The 22,389-nt window shown below is 48.6% G+C and overlaps 1 protein-coding gene across 3 annotated transcripts in view; it reads right to left on the bottom strand.

Moving 5' to 3' along the window:
* The window catches only part of SLC4A5 (solute carrier family 4 member 5), a 77,901-nt gene that overhangs the window by 11,213 nt on the left and 44,299 nt on the right, over positions 1 to 22,389 (bottom strand). For 2 of the 3 annotated variants that reach the window (XM_031467305.2, XM_010988936.3), the window contains 9 exons: positions 20,696 to 20,870; positions 18,734 to 18,867; positions 17,797 to 18,068; positions 13,353 to 13,411; positions 10,729 to 10,929; positions 6,808 to 6,921; positions 5,368 to 5,529; positions 4,432 to 4,610; positions 3,090 to 3,162 (listed from right to left, as the gene is read on the bottom strand). In XM_031467305.2, coding sequence (XP_031323165.2) covers positions 3,090 to 3,162; positions 4,432 to 4,610; positions 5,368 to 5,529; positions 6,808 to 6,921; positions 10,729 to 10,929; positions 13,353 to 13,411; positions 17,797 to 18,068; positions 18,734 to 18,867; positions 20,696 to 20,870 — 1,369 coding nt within the window. Of the gene's footprint in view, positions 1 to 3,089; positions 3,163 to 4,431; positions 4,611 to 5,367; positions 5,530 to 6,807; positions 6,922 to 10,728; positions 10,930 to 13,352; positions 13,412 to 17,796; positions 18,069 to 18,733; positions 18,868 to 20,695; positions 20,874 to 22,389 lie in introns of all 3 variants that reach the window. The other variant, XM_064494364.1, reaches the window with a different exon arrangement.

Here is a 22,389-nt window from a genome sequence, read left to right as displayed (position 1 = left end):
ACCCACTGACACACAGAGAGGGGTGGGGGGGATTTTGCTCCTCGCTGCTCAAACTGTGGTCTTTGGACCAGCATCATTGGCACCATTGGTGAGTTTGTTAAAAATGCAGAACTCGGGGCCCCACCCAGATCTACTGAGTCAGTATCATCATTTAACAAGATTCCAAGGAGATTTTTATACACATTAAAATTTGAGAAGCCCTGGAACAGAACTCTATTGGAAGAATTGGTATAAAAATTTAATTGGAAATAAATTCTGGGATTAAATCTAGGACCTCGGGTCTGGATTAAGTTCTTGAACTGGCTATACCAAATATCTCTTAAATAATAATAACCTAAAACCGATCCAGTACGTAGTACTGCTGTCAGCTAGTGATAATGCTTTAACCACCTAACAATTTTGAAAGCCTTGATATAATCAAACCAGAAATCTTAAACCTTACGTTCAGTAAAAATTTATATGTCTTCCTGGCTATAAAATTTATCAAATAGATTAATTTGTGGTTAAATAAATTGATTATATATTTTTTCCACTCATTGTAGAAAAACATGAGCAGGCAGATTTTTCAGATCCTTTTGTGGTTGAAGGCAAAGACAATATCAGAGCATTTGGTGGCCCCATAAAGTTTTGCATGACAGCCAAAGCAGTAATGAACATTTTCTCATATCTGGCAACTTAATCTGTTTATAGAGCCCATTTATTTATTTATCTTTAAAACTTTTTAAAAATTGAAGTATAGCTCATTCATAATGTTGTGTTAGTTTCTGGTGTACAGTATAGTGATTCAATTTTATATATATATACAATTTTATATATATAAATATACATATATATATTTTTTTTTCATTACAGGTTACTACAAGCCATTGAATGTAGTTCCCTGTGCTGTACATATATAGTAGGCCCTTGTTGTTTACCTATTTGGTACATAGTAGTTTGTATCAGCCAATCCCAAACTCCCAATTTAACCCTCCCTTCACCCCCCCATCCCTGGCAACCGTAAGTTTGTTTTTTATGTCTGTAAGTCTCTATTGTGTAAAAGTTCATTTGTGCCATTGTTTTCTAGATTCCACATGTAAGTGATGTCATATGATATTTGTTTTCTCTGACTCCACTTACTATGATAATCTCTAGGTCCATCCACGTTGTTGCAAATGAGCCCGTTTATCTTTTCTAAATTAATTGCATAAATTAATACAAAAATACAGACCACAGCTTGGAAAAGTTAACATTTGTGCCAGAAACTGCAGCAGAAAGGAGTTTCCGTTACTGCTTAAAATAGAAGACTGTTACATCCCACGGAAGAAAGAGTGATGTGACCACACACCGTCTAAAGGATGACCATCAAAGGCCTTAGCAGAGTCGAATCTTATATGCAGCATTCTGCATTTCAATAACGTTAAGTACACGTTGTGGCCACGCTATTTCTATTAAGAAGACAGGCACTGTTAGGGCAAAACCAAAAATTTGCTAATATCAGGTATGTCAAACAGGAGTGCAAAACCCTAGAAAATGTAACAAATGTGTCTGTAAGATAACTGACCACAATGCAAACAGAACAGAAGGAAGGAAACTAGTGGAATGTTCTAACTGCTTTGTGTTCTATCCAAATACCAACAAGAGCTTGTGGGAAAGGACTGAGCCCCACAGCTGGGGCAACGGGCCTGGGCTGCCTGAGGCCGGCTTCTGTCTCACAGGGAGGCAAGCTCTGCACAGGAACTCCTGGCCCCCGAAGTGCCTGTTCTGTGGCTGGAGTGTTTTTACAGGCACGCTTGGCTGTTACACAGTAGCAGGACTGACAGGCAGGCTGGACCTGCTCTGTAAAAGTAACTATTCCCTGGCCATTTAAAATACCCTTTTAAATAAACAAAATGCCTGCCCACTTGTATGTATTCTGTTTCCTGGAAAATGTAACCAACCCTTAAAAAAAAATCCCCCCTCAAACCTACTGTTTGGTTGTGCCCAGCACCAGTTCTCAAGCCGGAAGTAATTCGCACAGTAAACAAATCAGTTAAGATCATAGCTCGTTAGTCAGCCCTGAATGAGCTGTTCTGGGGTATTCGGTGGTGGTGGTGGGGATCTGCAAAAAATTGGGCAACTACAAGTAAGCTTCATCCAAGAAAAGAAAGTCTTTCACAGGCATTAAGGGGAGGACCATTGAATTGGTCCCCATCCCACCCACCCGCCCTGTCCCCGCAAAATCCCTATGTTAAAGTCCATTACAATGTGACTGAATTTGGATATAGGTCTTTTAAAGAGGTAATTAAGGTAAAAACGAGGTCATATGGGTGAAGCCTAATTCAATATGACCGGTGTTCTTTTAAGAGCAGGGGGTCGGGACGCAGACCTGCGCACACACACAGGAAAGACCTTGTGAGGAGGAGCGCCGCCCACGAGCCCGGGAGAGAGGCCTCGGAAGCACCCGAACTTGCCCACGCCAAGATCTGCCCCTGGAACTGAGCGGAAATAAACGTCCATTGTTTACGCCCCTCAGTTGGTGGTATTGTGTTCTGGCCCCCAGAGCAGATGCGTGTCTGGAGTGGAGAGACTGTTCTGGGGGACGCAGGCTCCAAATGCACCCCTGTTTGAACCCATCTCTTCCAGCTGATCTGCAGGCACAGGAGCAAGAGGAGCTTCAAACAGTGAGAAAAGTCACTCACGTGCCCAAGTCGTGCAAGACGGAGGGGCAGAAAACAGGCCCCAAGAATAGTGACAGAAGCCTCCTCCTGTAAGTTTTAAATTTCAGAAAAATAGGTGAGCAAGGAGGCCTCTAGCAAGCCCTCAACCACAACATGGAAACACAACCAGCTTGGGAAGCTCCTGATCGAAGCAAGGATGGAACTTGATGGAACTTCCTGAGAAAAGAATGACCTCCAGAAAGGTGAGGGTGGCCCCCTGGGAGGGCTGGGGAAGAGCAGTGAGGATTGGCCGGTGCTTTTGGTAAAAGACACAATATCACAGAAAACAGTAATGGTGACCAAACATCTCTTTGGCCTAATAGGATCCCCTGCCTTTTTAGGGGACACACGGGAGCCCTCTTCCCACCTGCGAGGCATCAGGCCAGTGCTTCCTCAGGTGCAGAGTCTCACCTTCAGGATGGGAGCCAGGAAGACGGAGATCCCTGTCAGGATGAAGACGATGGTGCCCGTCACTCTCTGTTCCCTGGCAGAGAAGAGAATGTGGTCAGCGTGGACTGGGAGATGCTTCACAACCGTTCCAGCCCTCTCTGGGCAGCTGGAGGTTGTGGTCAAGGCCCTGGCCCCTGCCCGCTGCCCCATTCCGGACGGAAAACCAGGACTGGAAGACCAGCTGGCTGGCACATGGGAAGAGAGGGAACTTGCACTGAGGTGAGGGCGTTTGACAGGTGCATTCAGGAGGCCATCCAGTGCAGTGGCTAACAGAGAGATGCCTGGGCCAGACCAACTTGGGCTGAATCCTGGCTCTGCCATGTAGCATCAGGCAAGGCCCTAAACGTCGTCAGCACCAGTAGAACATAGCTCGTGGCGCCACCTCAGGGGCTGTTGTGAGGACAAAGTGGCATGTGACGTCCTTATGATCCCCGCCCTTCGACTGTAATAAGCCCCCGCGTTTGTGCGACATGACCGATGAGGATTTGGGGGAAGAGGGCATGGCCGCTGGCAGAGCAGGGAGCAGGGGCTGGAGGCAGGTATGTTTTCTGGAGTGCCCAGACCCAGGACAACCCTGGTGGGAGCTTGGGGGCTCTGGGGCGGATTGCTTGGGCCCAGCCATCTGGGGCTCAAAGGTCTGGAAGGGGACCCTACCCTGATCACGGAAAACCCTTGCGCAGGGCCAGCTGGGCAGCCCACGGACCCCGAGGCAGCGGGGCACAGCGCTTAGGACAGCCGTATATGAAAATGCCAACGTCTGATGTGGACTCAGCCCAGAGGTCCTCAGAGGTGGAAGGCGAGCTTCTCTGCCTGAAACAGGTCAGGGACCTGACATCGGTGTAAGAGGGGGGGCGAGCAAAGCCACAGAAGTGACAGGCCCTGGGCCACAGCCTGGGGGTGGGAGTGGTCCTGGAAAGGCTTTCTGGAGGAATGGAGACTGAGCAGGACCTGAACCCTCACTTGGAAATGTTGGGGGTTGGCATGGCTAGGGAGTCTTGAAGAGGAGACAGAGGGACAGGTCAGAAGGGGCTCCGTGGGAATGCTTGAGTGGCCTCCCTAGGTGAGAGGTGAGTGTATGGGGGTGCGCTGCTTGGAATCTGTTAAGAAAAAAGCACCACTTAGAACTGAATTGCTGTCTCCTGCTTCCCTCCCTTCAAGGATATCACTTCTAGCCCTAAGGTTCCTGGGCAGTCAGAGGAGCCCTATTCACCCAGAGGCCTTGATGGTAAGAAAAACCGGCTTCCCCGACCCCCGACCTGACCACTCTCGCTCAGGTGGCCCCCAGGCCCTGCCCTCCACCTACCTGACCCCCAGGAATTGTGGCTGCTCCCCAGGGGCACTGGTCTCCGTCTCCATCTTGAGGCTGTCGATGTGGGCAATGGAGATGACCGTGGCAGCCACATACCAGGGGAGCCCCATGAAGGAGCACAGAGCCATGAGGATGCCCACCCAGAACAGGTCCAGGTGGTAGCCAGCAGCCTTCTGCAGGGGACAGTGGGAGGGGGGAAGCTGTCTCGGGAGCCTGTTCCCAGCCACCTTCCGCGGCGGGCGGACAGAGCTCTCCCCGAGGCAGCTGCTTGTGGAACACGGCTTGAGGGCTCCCCTTGCCCTTCTAGGCAGCACTTCGACGGGGCTGCCACCCTGATGCGGTCAGGCCGCACCGACCCCAGGGCAAGGGAGGAGATGGGTATTCAGGTTGGGAAAGGCCCTGGGTTTGGGTCCCTGGGAAGAAGGTATCCTGCCTAGCGGCCACAATGTCTCTGCAGTTCCTGAACGAGAGGCCCCAGGTGGGACAAGCTTAGATCAAGCCTAGAGTGGTCCAGATCGGGATGGGGGAGAGGGCAGCCTGGGTCTCCTCAGACCCCACGGCAGGGAGGGCAGGAAGGCTGAGGATGCTCCTCTGCCTTACGGTCCTGGTCAAAATCCCCTTGTTGGGATCTGCTCAGACGCCCAAGTTCACTGTCAGGGGATGCAGAGCAGGAGGGTCACTGTGGGAGAAGTGCAGGGGCCAACCCTGGGCTTGGCCCTGGTCCTTGGAGCCTCCCCTGGCCCTGCTGGCCTTACCCACATCTGGAGGTCACATTCCCCTCTGCCCACACCCTGAACTCCAGTCTTCTGCCCCCATATTTCGCTTCACAAATGACCCCAAATTTTGAAAGAAGCACCACCTCTCTCCTTCATTCCGTCCAACTTTGTGGAAAGAAAGAGGTTGTGCCCCTGCTTCCAGCACCAGCCTTACCCTCAGCTTGTTCTCCTTCCGGTTGACTATGACGGCCGTAATCTGCTGGTCCATGAAGATCAGGATGGTCACCAGCAAGGCGGGCAGGATGCTCGCCAGGTACACCCACCACGGGTTCTTCCCAAAGGGGGCCACGAACCAGCCTCGGTCAGGCCGCGTGGGCTGAGCGGAGCAAACGGAGAGGGCCCTTTCCTCTCTCCCCTGTCCCAGGGCACCTGCGGTCCGGCCCACTCTCCCAGCCTTCCCGCCGTTTCCCCACCTGGGGTACTTTTCAAGTGTAGTCTTTTTCCTTAAAGACCTGTAACTTTAAGGAGATCCCGGCAGGCACAGACTTGGGAAGGGCGTGGTGTGTGCAGAGCAAAGGAGATGTTTTGTTGCAGCTGCCCCAGGGATTGTGTGGGAGATAGGGAGGTGCCGAATCAGAGGGCACTGGGATGCAGCTTGTGGTCACTAATTGCAAACTATGTTAACAAGAAAAGAAATGAGGCCCAACAGTCAAGAATAAAGAAATTGATGGGCCCAGTGCCTGACGCTTTCTGCCTCTCCTCCGAGTCACCTGTCCGGGGAGCATTATAGAATTGTCTGTAAAACAAGACCAGTAATTCAGGCTTGCATATTGAGGATAAGGGATTATCCTTGTGGGAGCTGGGCTGAAGTTTATCTTTTGTTTTATTTAAAAGAAAGATGTACTTTAAATTTCAAGGCCAACATGAGTTTTATGGGATGTTTAAGCAGAAATAATATTACAAAGGTCAACCCCTCAAAGGCAGGGAGGGTCAGTTGGAGAACCCGTACCTCCCAGTCTAGTTTAGACGGTGGTGTTCCAGTGAGGGAGCAGAGCTCAAGGGTAGCTACAAGCAAACAGCACCATCTCTGGACTAAAGGGAAATTTCTCAAGCAGTAGTTCTCAAACTTAAGCAGCCCCCAGAATCTCCTGGAGGGCTTATTAAAATGCAGAGCACTGAGCCCCAGCCCCAGCCTTCCTGATTCCATAGGTTTGGGGTGGGGCTGAGAATCTGCATTCCTAACAAGTTCCCGTTAGATGGTGTGATGCTCGTCTGGGGGGCACACTTTGAGGATCCCTGTTTTAAAGGATCATTTTCAACAGATCCCAGGTGGCCCAACTTGGAGACTGCCAGCAGTGAGGGAATGGTAGACCCAGAAGTGGAAATCAAGGGCTTCAGCTGGGCTGGAGGGTGGATTCCAGCACCTTCCCCATCCTGTGGCTACACAGCAGGACTATATCATCGTGAATATATCCCCAAACCAGCATCTCAAAGGACTGCCCCCAGGCAGGCTGTGTGAGGAAGGGTGTAGCACACACAGAGAACCCACAGGGTGGCTTGGCTGAATATATCAAAGTTTGATCAGCTTAGAGGGGAAGGATCTGCAGCGGGTGGGCAGGCAGAGAGAACGCCAGGGCAGGCGCTGGGGGCAGACCTTGATGACGCTGGGCACGAGCAGCTTGGGGGTTGCCAGGCCGAAACAGGCGTCAATTCCACAGAACAGCAGGATGGAGAAGATGATGGAAAAGTCGGCTACCAGGGCCCGAACCTGCAAAAAAAAAGAGATGAGCAAGTCAGACAAGCGCCTGCCCAGAGGAGAGCTGTTAAGAGCCTAAGCTCCCGAGTCAGAAGACCCAGGTTCAAATCCTGGTTCTGCTCTTGCCAGCTGGGTGACCTTGGGGCCTCAGTTTCCTCCTCTGTAAAATGGAGGTATGACAGCACCTGCCTCATAGGCACATGTGAGCTGTGACACATTCAGAGGGCTTGGCATGTATTAGTCAAAGTGGGACTCATTCCCCTTTAAAGTGTGTTCTCCACCAGAGCAGGGACCGTGTTTATGTCACTCGGCATTCAATATCTAGTAGTTAGTACAGAGCACGGCGCAAAGTAAATGATCAGTTAATATTTGTTGACTTAGTAAAAGAATTTCGCTTTCAAAAAAAAAAAGTGGGGATTGTTGTTATTCATGTGGCATGGCCGCCATTGCTGAAGACATTTTCTGGGGTGACAGACTGAACTGGGTCACCCATCGGGGTAGTGAGGGTAAGGGCTGAACTCTGAAGGAAATCCTGGCTTCAAAAAACGTGTGACAGATTGTCGCACTGGTACCTGGGCCAGGAGCGAGGCCCCCAACTCTGCTGGGGACCCGTGGCTCCTTCTCAGACCTTCTGTCCACTAAGTCCTCCACCTCTTGCTTCCCTGTTTTAGGAGGCCCATCCTAGGCCAGGTTTTAGACCTCACCTTCTATCTTGCCATCTTTTCTGTATCTCTTCAGAGATAGCAAATTCCAGAGAACAACGGGGGAAGAGGCTAGGGAGCATGAGGGCAGATGACAGCACATTTAATTCATTCCCTGTACCCCCTACTCCCCTTTAAAATTGTTAATCAACATATATAATCAATTAAAACCCCACATAATGTAAAAAGCATAGTCCCCTTCCTCACTTTTCCTCACTCTGGTCCCCCCTTCCAGATACACCCATTCCATCTACTTGACTTTAGTTGTTTGGGTGGCTTCCCCTGGGTTATTAACTAATATGTTATATTTCTCTATTCTGATCTACTAATTTAAGGCACTGTCTGTTGATAAAGATTTAGCTTACTTGCACTATCCCTCCTACCCTCTCCTCATTCCCAATCTTTGAGAGTTATTTTTATTTTTACTTATTTACAAGAATCAACAGAATGCAGTAATCCAATAATAAAGGACAGTCAAATATAGTTACACATATTCAAGAAATCAATCATCCAAGTTTTAAATAATAAGTAGTTCATTTGTGTCTTTTTTTTTTAGACTCCACATGTAAGTGATATCGTATGGCATTTTTCTTTTGACAGTTATTTTTAAACTCCTATGGGTTTTCCTTTGCGCTTTCAAGTTACATAATTAAATCTCTTTTCCACGAACTTTTACCAATATCTCTCATTCTCCCTCAGGCTTGCTGTCCTGTCCTCCCCATCCTTCTCCCCCTCACCCCTTTCCATCTTGTGACTCCTCACTGCGAGCTGTACATTGTCAAAGCTGAGAATGCTCATCTTCTGTGAACATGTCTTCTGTGTTTTATCTAGAATTTGATTCTAAAAGTTGAAAACCAGTAGCAGCTTTCCATTATTACGATTATATAAAATATTGGTCACAGCAGAGCCAAGCAGTGTGCTAGGTTTACATTGGCTTTTTTACCATAGTCCTAGCATCTGGATCAAAAAATTATTACATTAAACCATACGGATTTGCCATTTTTGGCAGGTAAAAATTGTCAAATAGAGGTAATTTCACATGGTCCAGCCTAACATAAAGATGGATGTAATAAAGAGCTGTGAATTCCCTCCTACTTTAAGAAATAACAGTGCACCCATTCAGTCTTGAGGATGCATTTGTGTTACAAGTACACTATTTTTCACTCAGTTTGTATACTGTAAAGCTTCCTAAAGAGCCTTTTGGTTGGTCTTCACAAAATATTGGAAAAAATTCAATTATTCATATCAAAGATTTCTTCATCTTCATCATTATTGATAGTAGTAGTAATATTTATTTACGATGGCTCTGGGAGAGTGCTCATGGGATTTATGGTAGAAGAGAGTTGCTAAAATTCTTCCGAGTGCGCCATTTCATACCTGTTGCTCACATATGCAAATACTGTTTGATTAACAAACACTTTATTCTAGCCACATAACAGAAAATTAAAATAACGGTTAGCATTTTCAATAGGTTAGACAAAATCAAGTACTTAGGAATAAATCTAATAGAAAATGTGCACCTCAAGACCAAAACCTATAAAACATTATGGAGAGAAACAAACACCTAAATAAATGGCAAGGTATACCATATTTATGGATCAGAAGACTCAGAATTTGAAAGGAGTAAATTCTCCCCAGATTGATATTTAGAGTCAATATAATTCTATCCGAATTCCAACAAGTTTTTATTTTGGTGAAATTTAAGATGATTCTAAAATGTATGTGGAAATGCAAAGGGCCAAGGCATCAACGAAAAAGAAGGACAAATACGGAAAGTTTGGCTTATAAGATATACAGACTTATTATCAGTTTTAGAAATGAATGCTGTGAAACTGGCATACGAATAAACCAGTGAAACAGAATAAAGAACCTAGAAACAGATCCCATCATATGTGAACATTTGACATATGGCAAGGGAAGCACTGCAGAGCAGTGGGGAAAAGATGATCTCTTTTTTCTTTTTTCTCTTCGTTTTTTAAATTAATAGACTTTTTTTTTTTTACAGCAGTTTCAGCTTGACAGCAGAATTGAGCAGAAAATACAGAGTTCCCACATCGCCCTCCCCACCCACACATATACACTCCGCTACCCTCACCATCCCTCATCAGTGTGGCATATTTGGTACAATCGATGAACCAACATGGACACATTATGATCAACCAAAGTCCATGGTTTACATTAGGGTTCACTGTTGATGTTGTACAGTCTATGGATTTTGACAAATGTGCAATGACATGTAGCCACCACTATAGTATCAAGCAGAATAATTTCATTGCCCTAAAAATCCCTTGTGCTCCATCTATTCATTCCTCCCTCCCTCCCTCCCCCCAAACCCCTGGAAACCATGGTCAAAAAGATGGTCTTTTTTAAAAAAAGCGCTGAAACAACTGGCTATCTAAATAAAAAACAAAGAAACACACTCTGTCTCTTACTATATGTCAAAAGTACTTCTGGTGGATTAGAGAGCTAACATGAAAGGAAAAGCAATGAAGCTTTTAAAAGATAACATAGGAGAATATCTTCTATCTAATATTTTCCTTGAGGAAAAATTTGATATATTTGATTACAGCAAAACTAAGAATCCCTATTAATCAAAAGATACCATTAAGCGAGTAAAAAGGCCAGTCGTAGAGCAGGAGAAGATATTTATAACACATATGATCACAAAAACGGTTTCTATCTGGAATACGTAAAGAACTGCAAATCAGAAAGAAAAAGACAGGCAACCCCGTTGAAAACGTGTTAACAGATTTAAACTGGCACTTAGAAGAAGAAAGTCAGATGGCCATACGGCCAATAAACACATGATAAGATTTTCAACTTCATTAGTCATTGGGGAAATAAAATGGGAAAAAAAATCCACAGTATACTACTACACAGAAAGGCTGAAGATAAAAGTCTGACAATACCGAGCGCTGCTGTGGGGCCTTGACAACAAGGGAACCCAGTTCTCTCTGACTCCAAAGTCTGTGCTCTTAATGTGAAAAAACCTCAGCGAGCCAGAGCTGATGCGGTGTCCATCCCAGCAGATGGACCACCACCCTCTCAGGCTCCCCGAGGGGGCTTCCCTGTGAGCTGTCTGTCCGTAGGCTCCATCTTAACTGAAGGCTGAACATACCTTGGTAGGGAAATAGCGGCTGAATTTGAACTTCTTCAGGGTCAGGGTCATGGAGTATGTCCCGAAGAAAAGGATGAAGGACATGAGTGCCAGGTCTGGGATAAACTGGCAGGAGTTCCCGAGTAGGCGCCCACCATAGTTCAAACACTCCTTTTTGCTCAGCAGGGACCAGTCCAGCGCTGTGAGGTTAAGGGGGTTGTACTTGGGGACCAAGACAGGAGAGAAATGGTCAGGGCCTTCCTGGCAGGTCAGTTGTGAGTCCCTCCCTCCACAGTCCCCAGGCAGCCCCTACACCCCTCCCACCCTCAGAGGGGCCCCAGCCCTCCTGCCCATGGTGGCCCCCAGCAACAGAATGACATTCTTGGGGACAAGCTGTTTCAAGGAATGACAAGCAGGAGGCTCCTGGGGAAGATTAGGAGCTGACATGTGTTTCTTCGTTGTGTTCTAGGATGTTCTGCTTTGTGAGTGAGGGGGAAAAGCGCAGAGGGTGGGACTCCGTCCTCAGCCCAGGATTGGCTCCCATCCCAGCCAATCAACCATGGGCCCTGTCTGCACCTCCTTCGTGTCTCACATTTACCCTCCCCCTTCCTTCACCTATGCACAGCCTTTTACATATTGGGGCTCACACCCCACCCTTATCAGACTCTCTTGGGTCAGTCACCTGCCCTTTGGTGTCCCAGATGCTTAAAAGCCAGGGCAAACAAAAGAATTATATATACATATACACACACATATATATATATGTATATATATAACTAATATACATAATATGTATTTCTACATATGCATATTTCTGTATATAGTCCTATATATATGTTCCTAAGTATATATGTACATCCATTCATATATGTATATTCACATATGTATTTTCATAGATATATTTTCTAAGTATAATAAAAGGAGAGAAATGTATAATAAAATTTAATATATAATTTGAAAAATTAATGTGCAAATATTCTGGAACTTTCATAATGAAGTAAACAGATGCTTGCAAGCAGCCATAACATATGTGTGCATTAAAAGAAGTGTGGTACTTTGATATAATAATGGTCCCCAATGAATGGCTCCTTGTGTCCACATTCCTTTGCAATGTGACATCAACAGCACTCCCATCAAAAGGTGAAGTCTATTTCTTTACCTCTTTGAATCTGGGCTGGCCCTAGGCCTGCTTAGACCAATAGACCAATAGACCAATAGACTGGGGAGGCAGTGGCTTTGAGAGGTTCTGAGCCCAGACCCCAAGAAGCCTTGCAGCTTTCGCTCTCACCCTCTTGGAACTCTGAGACCACCATGCTGTGGAAAAGCTCAGGATCGGAGATGAAGATCAGACAAGAAGAGACAGCCACAGCATCTACTGACCATCAGCTGCCTCCCTCAGTCACTGAAGCCTCCATCGCCGCCGTGTCTGCCAGCGTCTCCACCCTGGCTTCTCTCTCGTGACTTCCCTGTGTGATGCCCCACCCTCCCTCTGTCTCGGCAGGGCTGGTCCACCCATTCCTCAGAACACTTTTCCTGCTTTTCCTCTTGTGCCCTTCTGTCTATGCTGGTCCCTCAGCCTGGATTGTGCTTGTCTCTTTGGAACCAAATTTCCCAACCTTCAAGCCCACATCGTGTTCTGCTTCCTCTAGGAGGCGCTCCTCTCCCATCTGCAGGGTACACTGTGCCTCCACCGCTGGACGGATGCATTTGACCTGTGTTTGACTCTACTTGTGCTGCCCCTTACCCTTCAGGTTAACCTCCCACACGCACATTACAAGCAGGTGGGAGGGGAGGGGCCACATCTGTGTCTTAGCTGTCTTTGGAGCCCTTACAGCGCACACACACAACCCCTTACACGTAGTAAGTATTCAGACACAGGCACTGACTGATTCCATCTTCCCTCCCTCAAAATCAGATATTTGAAAAATCTTAGGTTAAATGGCCACTGAGCAGTCAGCTGCCTGTGCAGGGGTAACCTAAGGAGCGACCTTAGGGACACTGAAGTCCCCGAGTCTCCCCTCAAGGCTGCCCAGGTGCTACCCTTCCCCTGGTTTCGGAGTTCCCACCGTCGTCAGTGCCACTTAGTCTAGGCGCTGTCTCCTGAGGGCCACTGTGCGTCATGACTGGAAAAGGCAGAGCAGAGCCGGGGCCCACGGGGACTCATGAGTGCAAAGGACAGGGCAGCTTCAGAGTAGGGGGGAGCCTTAGTAAACCTTCCCGGGCTGGGAAGTAGCATCGCTTTGGTAGGAACTGGGAGTCCTAAGTGGAAAGGTAAGGAAGAAGGCAGAAAGATGGATGGGAAACTGTGGACAGCTTTGTACAGCCCTGCTTAGCATTCCTCACCTCTGCCTCCCGTCCTGTGGATGTGTGCGTGCGTGTGTGTGTGTGTGTGTGTGTGTGTGTGTGTGTGTATGCAGGAGGGCAAGATTTATGCACATGGATTGAATAGAATGACACAAAATGGGATTTTGACAGCATACTCTTAAAATAAAAATCTGCATTTACACAGCTCTGCAGGTGACCCTGGTGTGCAGTGGGGCTGACCTCTGTCAGTCTGGGTCACAACAAGATGGTCTTGGTCTCCCCATTCTTCTCTGTCCCCACAAACAAAAGCTCTCGAATGTCTGGCATAAGAGAGGACTTACCAGAGAAGTGTTGGTGTTTGGTGGCAGCGTGGCTGAAGCATTGAATGAGGATGTATTCGCTGTGGAGGAGCACAGGGCATGGGGCAGGGTCAGCAGCCTGTGACACCCCCGGACGCCCCTTCCCCATCTCCATCCAGTTCCTTAGCGCCAAGGACTGGCTCTCACTGTGAGGGCAGCAGCTCTCCTCACCTGGCCCCGGGAGGGCAGGGCTGTGGGAGGGAGCCCGGGCCACGGCTCGGACAGACTAGCTGGGCCCGGTTAGGACAGCTCCTGCCTGATGCAGAAGGGCTGGCTTTAAAAGCTGAAGTAAGGAATCTGTCGCCAAGACAAAACACTAACACAGTTGGTGAATAATGTGCCTCGTGAATCCCCACCAGCCACTTGACCGAAGTCTGCGTTCTTAGACTTAAAGAACATTTTCAAAGAACTTACTCTTTGCCCTGCACTGTGCCCAAACCCTTACACACGTCACCTTGCTAAGTTCCTAAATCCCTAAGAAGTCTCCCCCTTTTAAAGATGAGGTAACTGAGGCCCAGAGAGGCTAAGTAACCTGCCCATCGCCCAAGGTCACACAACTTGCACTTGGAGGAGCCATTTTCCCTACATCCCAGGCGGGTGCACCTCCGCACTCTACACAGCAAGCTTCCTTCCCTACGCGGCTCCCCTCATATACACCTCCCTTCTCTCCTGCTCTGTCCATATGTGCTTTTTTTTTTTTTTTTTTTCAGGTCATCTGGGCCTGTAAGAACTTGTAGGTTATCTTCCCTAATTTGCCCCTTAAATGCAAGCTGAGGAAAATTAAACTTGTGCCCAGGATCTGAAGGAGAATCAGAAACCCAAAGATGCTGCTCTCAGCTGTTTACTCCGCACCCCTTGTCTGCGTGCCCCTGCCCCAGCCTCAGTGTCCCTGTGTAAGTGGAGCAGAGGAGGGTGCCCTTCAGGGGCCATGAGACGAGTTGAGAGGAACTGAAATCCCCTCCCTGGGGGCTGCGGCCATTCATGGCAAAGGCAGCTTTGGAGAGCCGCTGGTTGCCCTCTCTTTTGCTCCGGCACCACGTGGCCAGCTCCTCCTTGCCTTCCTCCTCCAAGTGAAGGCTAAGCTCTTCCTCCGCAGCTGATTTGAGGAGGGAGGGAGGAGGCCCAGTCAGTTTGCTGGCAGTAACCTGAAATGCATTGCAGGCCTCGTTTGGCTCCTGCTGGCTGTGGTTAGGAACCCAGAGGGAAGAAGAAGCCATTCTTGAAGCTTCCTTTAACCTCCAACACACTGTCACAGGACAATAGATCACAGGGTCCTTCTGTGTGGCTCACTTCCGGGCCAGTGGGGCTGGGAGTGGCTAAAGAATTCGGTCTTGACCCAGGGAAGGTCTACAAACTCAGAGATTTGTTATAATTATTCTTTTTGTTTAATTAAATGTTTCATTTACTGTTATATTACTTACTTATTTTTTATTTTGGTGGGGGCACGGGGGAGGTAATTAGGTTTATCTGTTTTTGGAGGAGGTACTGGGGATCGAACCCAGGGCCTCATGCATGCTAAGCATGTGCTCCACTCCTTGAGCTGTATACTCTCCGCTGTTACAATTATTTTGAAGAACGCTTCACTTAAGAGAAATCAGGGCCATCTATCCGCTGCTTTTTCTCACAATGGAGACCAAAGGAACACGATGCACACGTAACAGCGGAGCAGAGAAGCGGGGCAAGAAGGCTGCTCGGGGCTCCCCACGCAGATGCTACAGGACTGCCGGCCAGCGCCCGAGCCTGGCGAGGGCAGACGCCCTTCCACTGCCCAAGGTTGCCGGACCAGACATCCCCTTGCCGTCTTCTGCTTAGACTTAGCCACTCTTTCCTAAGGAGAACTCTGTAGGGTTTATCTGAAAGCCACTTTGAGCTGAAGAAGGAAGAACTGTAGCATGAAAACTCCCAGAAAGTGTCCAAGTATCAAATATTGAAAAATTCTAGTGTTTACAAAGCGGTACTCACTTGGGATTGAAAGCAGCCCAGTCAGTGTGTGCAGCAGCCATAAACAGAATACAAATCAGTTACAATGGAAACAAGATGAAGTTAAAAGGAGTGCCCCCAAACAAGCTCTTATGACAGCGAGTGACACAGAGTGACAGTGCGCTGTAATCAAACTGCAGTAACACTAGGGTTACGGAGCAGTTAGTAAGCAAGTGGCCCGCGGACCGGGGAGGAGAGCTTCCTCAGTCAGCAGCCCCCTCTCCAGTCTCCAGAACATCTCGAATTTTCCTTTTCTTGGTCTCCTAATCAAAGCTCTCCATGAAGAAACTGACAATCGAATCTCACTAGGGTTGGTTGCTAATAATGACTGGGTTGAACAGAGCGGTCGTTCTTAAACTTAAGCATGCGTGAGAATCACCTGGGAGGTTTGTCCATAGACAGCCAACTCTACCCGAGTCCTGATTCAGCAGGTCTGCGGTGGGGCCTGAGAATGTGCATTTCTAACGAGTTCCCAGATAGGTGGATGCTGCTACCGGGGACCCCACTTTGAGAACCACGGCAACAGTATGACCCAACAGAAGGAGGTGACATTAGGCACCTGGGTGAGGCCAGAGGAGATGCTACTTAGAGGCAGGTGGATTTTTTTATGGTCCTCAAATCCTACCTTGTATGCTCTTATGTATACATCCCCTGCCCCTTGGGCACCCCTCTCCTTGGTTTGTCTTGCGGACAAATGATTCTCAAAATGGCCAAAGCTCCACCTATGCCCCCAGAATGTGGACCATTTCTGAAAGAGATCAAGGGACATGTACTTCCAAAAGCCATGTTTGTGGGAACATCTGTGTTCAGCACAGTGGCTCCTCAGGCCAGAGGGTCTGAGCAGAAAACGGGAGTGCCCTGATGGATGCAGCTTGGCCCACAGAGACAGGATTTGCTCTGGAGGGTGACAACAAGACATGGCACATAGGATTCCTCAGCCCCCTGAGCAAGCAGCATGTTCTGGCCCAGGACAAAGGACAGCTTCGTCTTGTGCTGGATTATAACAGAATAACTCAAAATTAATGACAGAAATAAAAAGAAAGAAAAAAATTAAGTCTCAACAGCTTTACAAATTCAGTGACAGAGGGTGGAAGGGCACAACCAAAACTACATTTACCTTTACGAGGTCTAAAGTAGCTGCACAATAATTGTGCAACATATATTTTTGGTTGACTTATTATCAATATTTTATCAATAGTATGTATTTAGGTGCTGAATGGCACAAAATCTACTTATGCCAAACTCCAACCCAATCTGAGGATAGACATGAAAACCTCACAAGTGTTCCATGAGACTGGCAGGGCCAGCACTGACAGCCCTCTTTATAGCTAGGGAGACAGGTTTGGTGTGACCTTGGGGGTCTCTGGACCTGTTTGCTCTGTGAGTCCAGCCTGGTGGTGCGAGCAGGTAACGTGGACAGCTCTCCAACCCCTGTACCATAGCATCCTGGGCACCCTGGGCACATCCCACTGAAAGCTCTTAGGGGCATGATTATGACCATGAAGGAAACCGGTGGTTCATCTATGGGAAGCCCTAACTTTACAGATGACACTTTTTGGTCAGAATGAAACCACAGGAATGGCACTGAGTATTGCCACATTGACCAGTTGGTTGATTCAGCCTCCCACCCAGAGCCAGAATTGTTCTTACAATACCTTTGGCAGGTGGACATCCAGGTAGTGTCCAAGCAGCTTGCTACCACTCGAGGGGGCCAATACCTTTCAGAATGGTTGCTCCCACCACTGTAAGTATTTCCTTGAATTCAGCCAGCATCTGGCTTCCTGGAGCTTTTGCCCCTCAGCCCTTGCTCTGCTTCTTACAGTTACACAGGGTGAATCCAGCCCCTCTGTGACATGACAGTCCTCTCTCACCTCTCTAAGAGGTTGAATAACCCCAGGTTCTCCAACCATTCTTCAATGACATGATTACCAGGCCCTCTTCCAGCCTGACCAGCCCTCCACCCTGGACACATCCCCATCTGTTGAGGTCTTCATCCCTCTGGTGTGAACACATTGGCAGTGGTATGTCAGGGAGAGCTCACACGTCATGCACTCAGGGAGCTGGGAGGGACTTTAGGCCCCATCAGATCTACCTCTGGCCTGGAGCAGGAACCCTGAGCAGCCTTCCTGACAGGTGTGGCCTCCACATCACCCTACACTGAGGTAAAGCATGGCTTCATCCCTACCTGGGGTATCACTACCACTGCTCCCTCCTGATTATAACCCTGGGCTCTGGTATTGTGACACTCATTAAAGCTCCTGTCCCCTTGGTTTCCTTCCAAAAACTGGTTTAAGATGTATTTGACCCTTTGGGGCAATAAGCCCTTGGCTGAACAGCCCCCCCAAAGCAGGCTTATTCTCCTGCCTTTGAGCAGAGAGCTGGGGGATGGGGTGGGGGGAACGGGTGGTGGGTGAGGGCCCAGGGTACCTCTGGGGTTACCGGTCACCTGTATCCGGGGCGACGCACTCGCATTTGTAGGTGGTGATGGAGTCAGGCTTAAAGTTCATGTTGATGGGGTAGTACTTGAAGGCACCGATCATCTTCTTGATGGCATCGTAGATGAAGATGAAGCTGATGAGGGTGGAGAAACCCTCCTCAGTGAAGCGGGTGATATACTTGATGATAAAGCTGGCATCTGTGGCCACCAGGATAAGGCACTGGACGGCTGAGTGTAGGCCAATCCAGAGGCGGAACTCCATGTAGTCCAGGCCATTGCCTCTGGAAGGCAGAGGGAAGTGAAGGGCCTCCAGCCCAGGGCTCTTGATTGTGCTCGGCTCCCCAGACCCACCCTGAGTGGCTCATCTGCCCCTCCTGTGGCACAGATACCCTCCTAGGAACTTCAAGAGGACTGGGGACAGGGACAATTTCGGGGTGGGGTTGTCTGGTCTTTGAGAATTCTGGGGAAGGATCTCATGGGGTGGCGGGAAGATGCTCACACACTTCAGTTCTTATGTATTTGGTAACAAACACCCAGGGTGAATGACAAACAGGGAATTTCAGAATGACAGAGCTGGAGCAGGCCTCAGAAATGGGCTCATGCTATAGGCGAGTCAGCTGAGCCCAGAGCTGCCTGAGTCAGGCTGCAGCCTTCCAGCCTCCAGCTTCAGACTCTATTCACTGCATTGAGTTTCAAGTCATAGTTGCTAATGAGCAGAGTGGCGCGAATTCTTTCCTCTTGTCCTGCCTGGATTTCTCTGTCTGGGCCGTGCTAACATGCACTAAGGTGGCAGGGAGCAGAGGGAGTCAGGAGGGACCATGTGGCAGGGCCTCCTATAGGTAAAGACAGCTTTCACCCCTGCCTCCCCGTGGGGCTCTGCCCCTACCCTGGCCTCCCATACTCCCCAGGTGTGACAGCAGGCTCGGGAGTACCGAGGGGCACCTACTTGCTGAAGTCGAAGAGGAGCTTCTCGAAGATGAGGATGGGCCCTGTGCTGCTGAGGATGATAAGAGGCTGCCCCGAGAAGAGGCAGAACAAGGCGCCAGACATGGCGGTGCCCAGGAAACTCTCCATCACTCCCTGGGGGCAAGAGGAGTGCGAGGCTCAGCAGAGGCGCAAGAAGGGGCCTCTCAGACAGGCCAGAACCCAGTTATCTCCCAAGGGCCCAGGCCACAGCGCTCACCCTTTATTCTAGGCCCTCTCCTCCCCAAGTTCTGCTCCCCAACTCTGACTCCACGACTCCCCACAATTGCCAGCATCACATTCTCTCTAATTTCACTTCCTACATGACTTCCATCTGGCACCCTTGGGCCTAGAAAACAGGGCCGCCAACGGTTGTGTTTGTTCCACGCCCCTTCTACTCCCAAAGGACAGCCCACTCGTCCAGCCAGTTATTTATTCATTCAAACATGTTAGGTGCTCTTAGAGGTCAGTCCATTCATTCACTCAAAATCCATTAAGGGCCTACTATGTATCAGCACTGTGCTAGATACCGAGGACCCACGAGTCAACAAGATCACACACCTAGTGCAAGAAACAGACAAGTAACTTGGCAATTTCCATACAGTAGAGTTCTTCAACCTCAGCACCACTGACATTTCAGGCTAGGTAATTCTCTGCGGTGGACGGCTGTCTTGTGCATTGTAGCACGTTTAGCAGTGTTCCTGGCCTCTACACACAAGATGCCAGCAACATCACCTCACCTCCCAGTTATAACAGTTCAAGCTATCTCTAGACGTTACCCAATGTCTCCTAGGGGTCAAAGTCGTCTCTTGTTAAGAACCACTGTCAAGGGTGTGGTAAGCTGGGATAAGGTGAGGGTGTCATAGGAGAGCACAGTAGGAGTGAAGGCACAATCAGGGAAGCCTCCCAAGAGGCAGATACATGGAAGCTGAGGCCCCAGAATCAAGCAGGGACTTGACAAGGAGAACAGGGTAAGGGGAGTGATGAGAAAGGATGTCTCAGGAAGAGGGAACAGTGTTTACAGAGGCTGGAGCTGGAAGGCAGCATGCCTTTGAAGAACTGAAAGATGATCAGGGTGGATGGGAACCAGAAAGCAGAACGAATGAGGAGGGCAGGAATCTGAGAAAGGGAACACAGGGAGATGAGGCTTGAGAGGCAAGCAGGACCATGTTATGCGGTCTACTCGCGGAAGCTGGGGTTTATGAGCCAAGGATGATGTGTGAATAGCTGGGTCAACCACAGTATCATTGCTCATTGGCAGGGAGGAACAGCAGGTTTAGAGGGAAGATAATGTCCCTGTGAGCTGGGATATCCCAAAGGGCAGCTACATGGACATGTCCAGGAGGCAGCTGGGTATTGAACCAGATTGGTGTGGGCTGGAGACAGGCATTCATCTCAGTTTATCTGGAAAAATGGGTCTTCACCTTGGTGATCTAAGCTTTCTAGTGATTCTATCCTGAAGACCCCATTGGAGAAGACCCTTATTTTCCCCAGGGAGACCTGTGTTGTTGCCATGGTAGTGGCTTATTATCTTTCTAAAATATCTCAACTTCAAGCTAAGAATTTAAGGTTAGTTTTTTTAAAAAAACTATGGGAAGAAGTTTCCACCATTAGCAACTCGATTAATTGGGTTGATTAAATTCACTGAAGCATCAGTGGGAAAAGTTTCAAATAACAAAGCAGATGATTCCCCATAAACATCTGATCTTTTTACATCATCTTTAAATTTCGTCTCTAGCAACATGATATAGATTTAGATCTTTTAATTATGTCAGCTTGTTATTATTTTTTGAAGGGTAAAGGATTACCAAAAGCGATGGTCTGAACCTGGATGGTAGACGAAACCCAGACCGCAGTTTTGGGATTACGGGATGAACTCCTTACCACCCTTTGGTGGCAGCAGGCTTTTCTGAGCTTTGCACTCATGGCCCCTGTTTGCACACACCTGGTAATTGTCAGTGGCATCCCCCAGAAGCCCACCAAAGGTGATTGCGTTGGTGATGCAGCCAAGGTAGATGAATAAGATGGCAGAGATGGACTGAATGTGAAAGCCATCGTAGAAGTCACTGGGGAACCAGGGCAGCTTCCTCTTGACATCCAGACACAGGCCACCGAAGAACCTGCTTGAGACAGGCCCAGAGACTACTTTCTCACCACAGACACCAGGGCAGGGCCAGGGCTACTGACACCAGGGCTACAGAGTCTTGGGTGAGGAAGGGAAATTGACTAGCGGGGGAGGGGAAAGGGATCGTTCCACCAGAACATTTAAGACCAGGGGACAATTCTCTTTTTAGACTGGAGGATTGTGATTGGCACCATCCCCACTGGGAAGAGTGGTCATAGACAGCCTGGGTGGGAGAGGGAAGCCCTTGTGGGAATATATCTTGAGGTCAACCCAACATTCCACGGGGAATGGAAATCCTGGGGTCCACAGATGGCCATCCTCATGTCCCTGATCACCTGCAGTGTACCTGTGCTTGGTAAACACAGGTGTGTCCAACTTCCGGAGACGGAGACATCCTGGTTTATAACAGATTCATCAAAGGCAGATTCTGAACCTTTTAACTGGTTACTTGGTTTCGTGGAACAAACGAGTGGGGAATTTTAGGTTTAGGGAGAGTGTTTATCGGGGATGCTAGTCTCCATAGCTCCTGATGCGTGCTTAGCATGGAGTAGGGATTGTCAGCCTTGGTACTATTGACACTTTGGACTGGATCAGCCTTTGCTGTGGGGAGGAAGTCCTCCTGGATTTTAGAATGCTGAGCAGCATCCCTGGTCCCTCTCCTCTAGAGACCAGCAGCATCTCCTGTCGAGTCGTGCAAACAAAAATGTGTCTGGACATTGTCAAATGTCTCCTGGGTGAGGATGGGGGCAGGGGTGAGTGGAGTTGCCTCCACTTGGGAACCAGTGGCTGCTGGAGAGCCAAGGGCATGCAAAACATGACTCCCTTCTCAAAGCCATGATTTACACAGAGCTTTCAGGATCATGTCCTTTCCTAAATTTAGATCAACCCAAGTTATTCCAAGAGCTGGCAAAGAAACCCAAGGCAGGAAAAATTTCTCTTGTTTTCTTTTAAAAAAAAAAGTGGGGGGTGGGGATTGACTAGGAAACATAAGGTGCAAAAAATTTCAAAAGTTACTGTTATGGATGGAATTGTGTCCCCCAAAAAGATACATCAAAATTCCAAACCTGTGCTTTTGACCTTATTTGGAAACAGGGTCTTTGTACGTGAAAACAAGTTAAGATGAGGTCATTCGAGGGGGCCCTGATCCATGACTGGTGTTCTCATAAGGAGAGGAAACGCTATAGGAAGGCAGAGACACAGCGAGAACACCGTGTGGTAGCACGGGCAGGGATGAGCGTGAGGCAGCGACAAGCCACGGAACCCCAAGGGCTGCCGGCCACCACCAGGAGCTGGGGAGAGGCGAGGAAGGATTCCACCCAGAGTCCCAGAGGGAGCCTGCCCTGCCTGATTTGGAACTTCTGGACTCCCGAACTGCAAGAGAATCCATTTCTGCGGTTTAAGCCAACCAATTTGTAAATACTTCATTTTGGCATCCCTGGAAGGGAGCCCTGAGAAAAGCCTGGGTTCCCCCCATTGGAGCGCGGGTTCTCCCTCCCCCCAGGCAACTCTTTCGC

This window comes from Camelus dromedarius, chromosome 15, assembly GCF_036321535.1.
Source record: "Camelus dromedarius isolate mCamDro1 chromosome 15, mCamDro1.pat, whole genome shotgun sequence".
Lineage (NCBI taxonomy): Eukaryota > Metazoa > Chordata > Mammalia > Artiodactyla > Camelidae > Camelus > Camelus dromedarius.
Note: the sequence above shows the minus strand (reverse complement) of the source record. Positions and strands in the feature narration are given on the sequence as shown.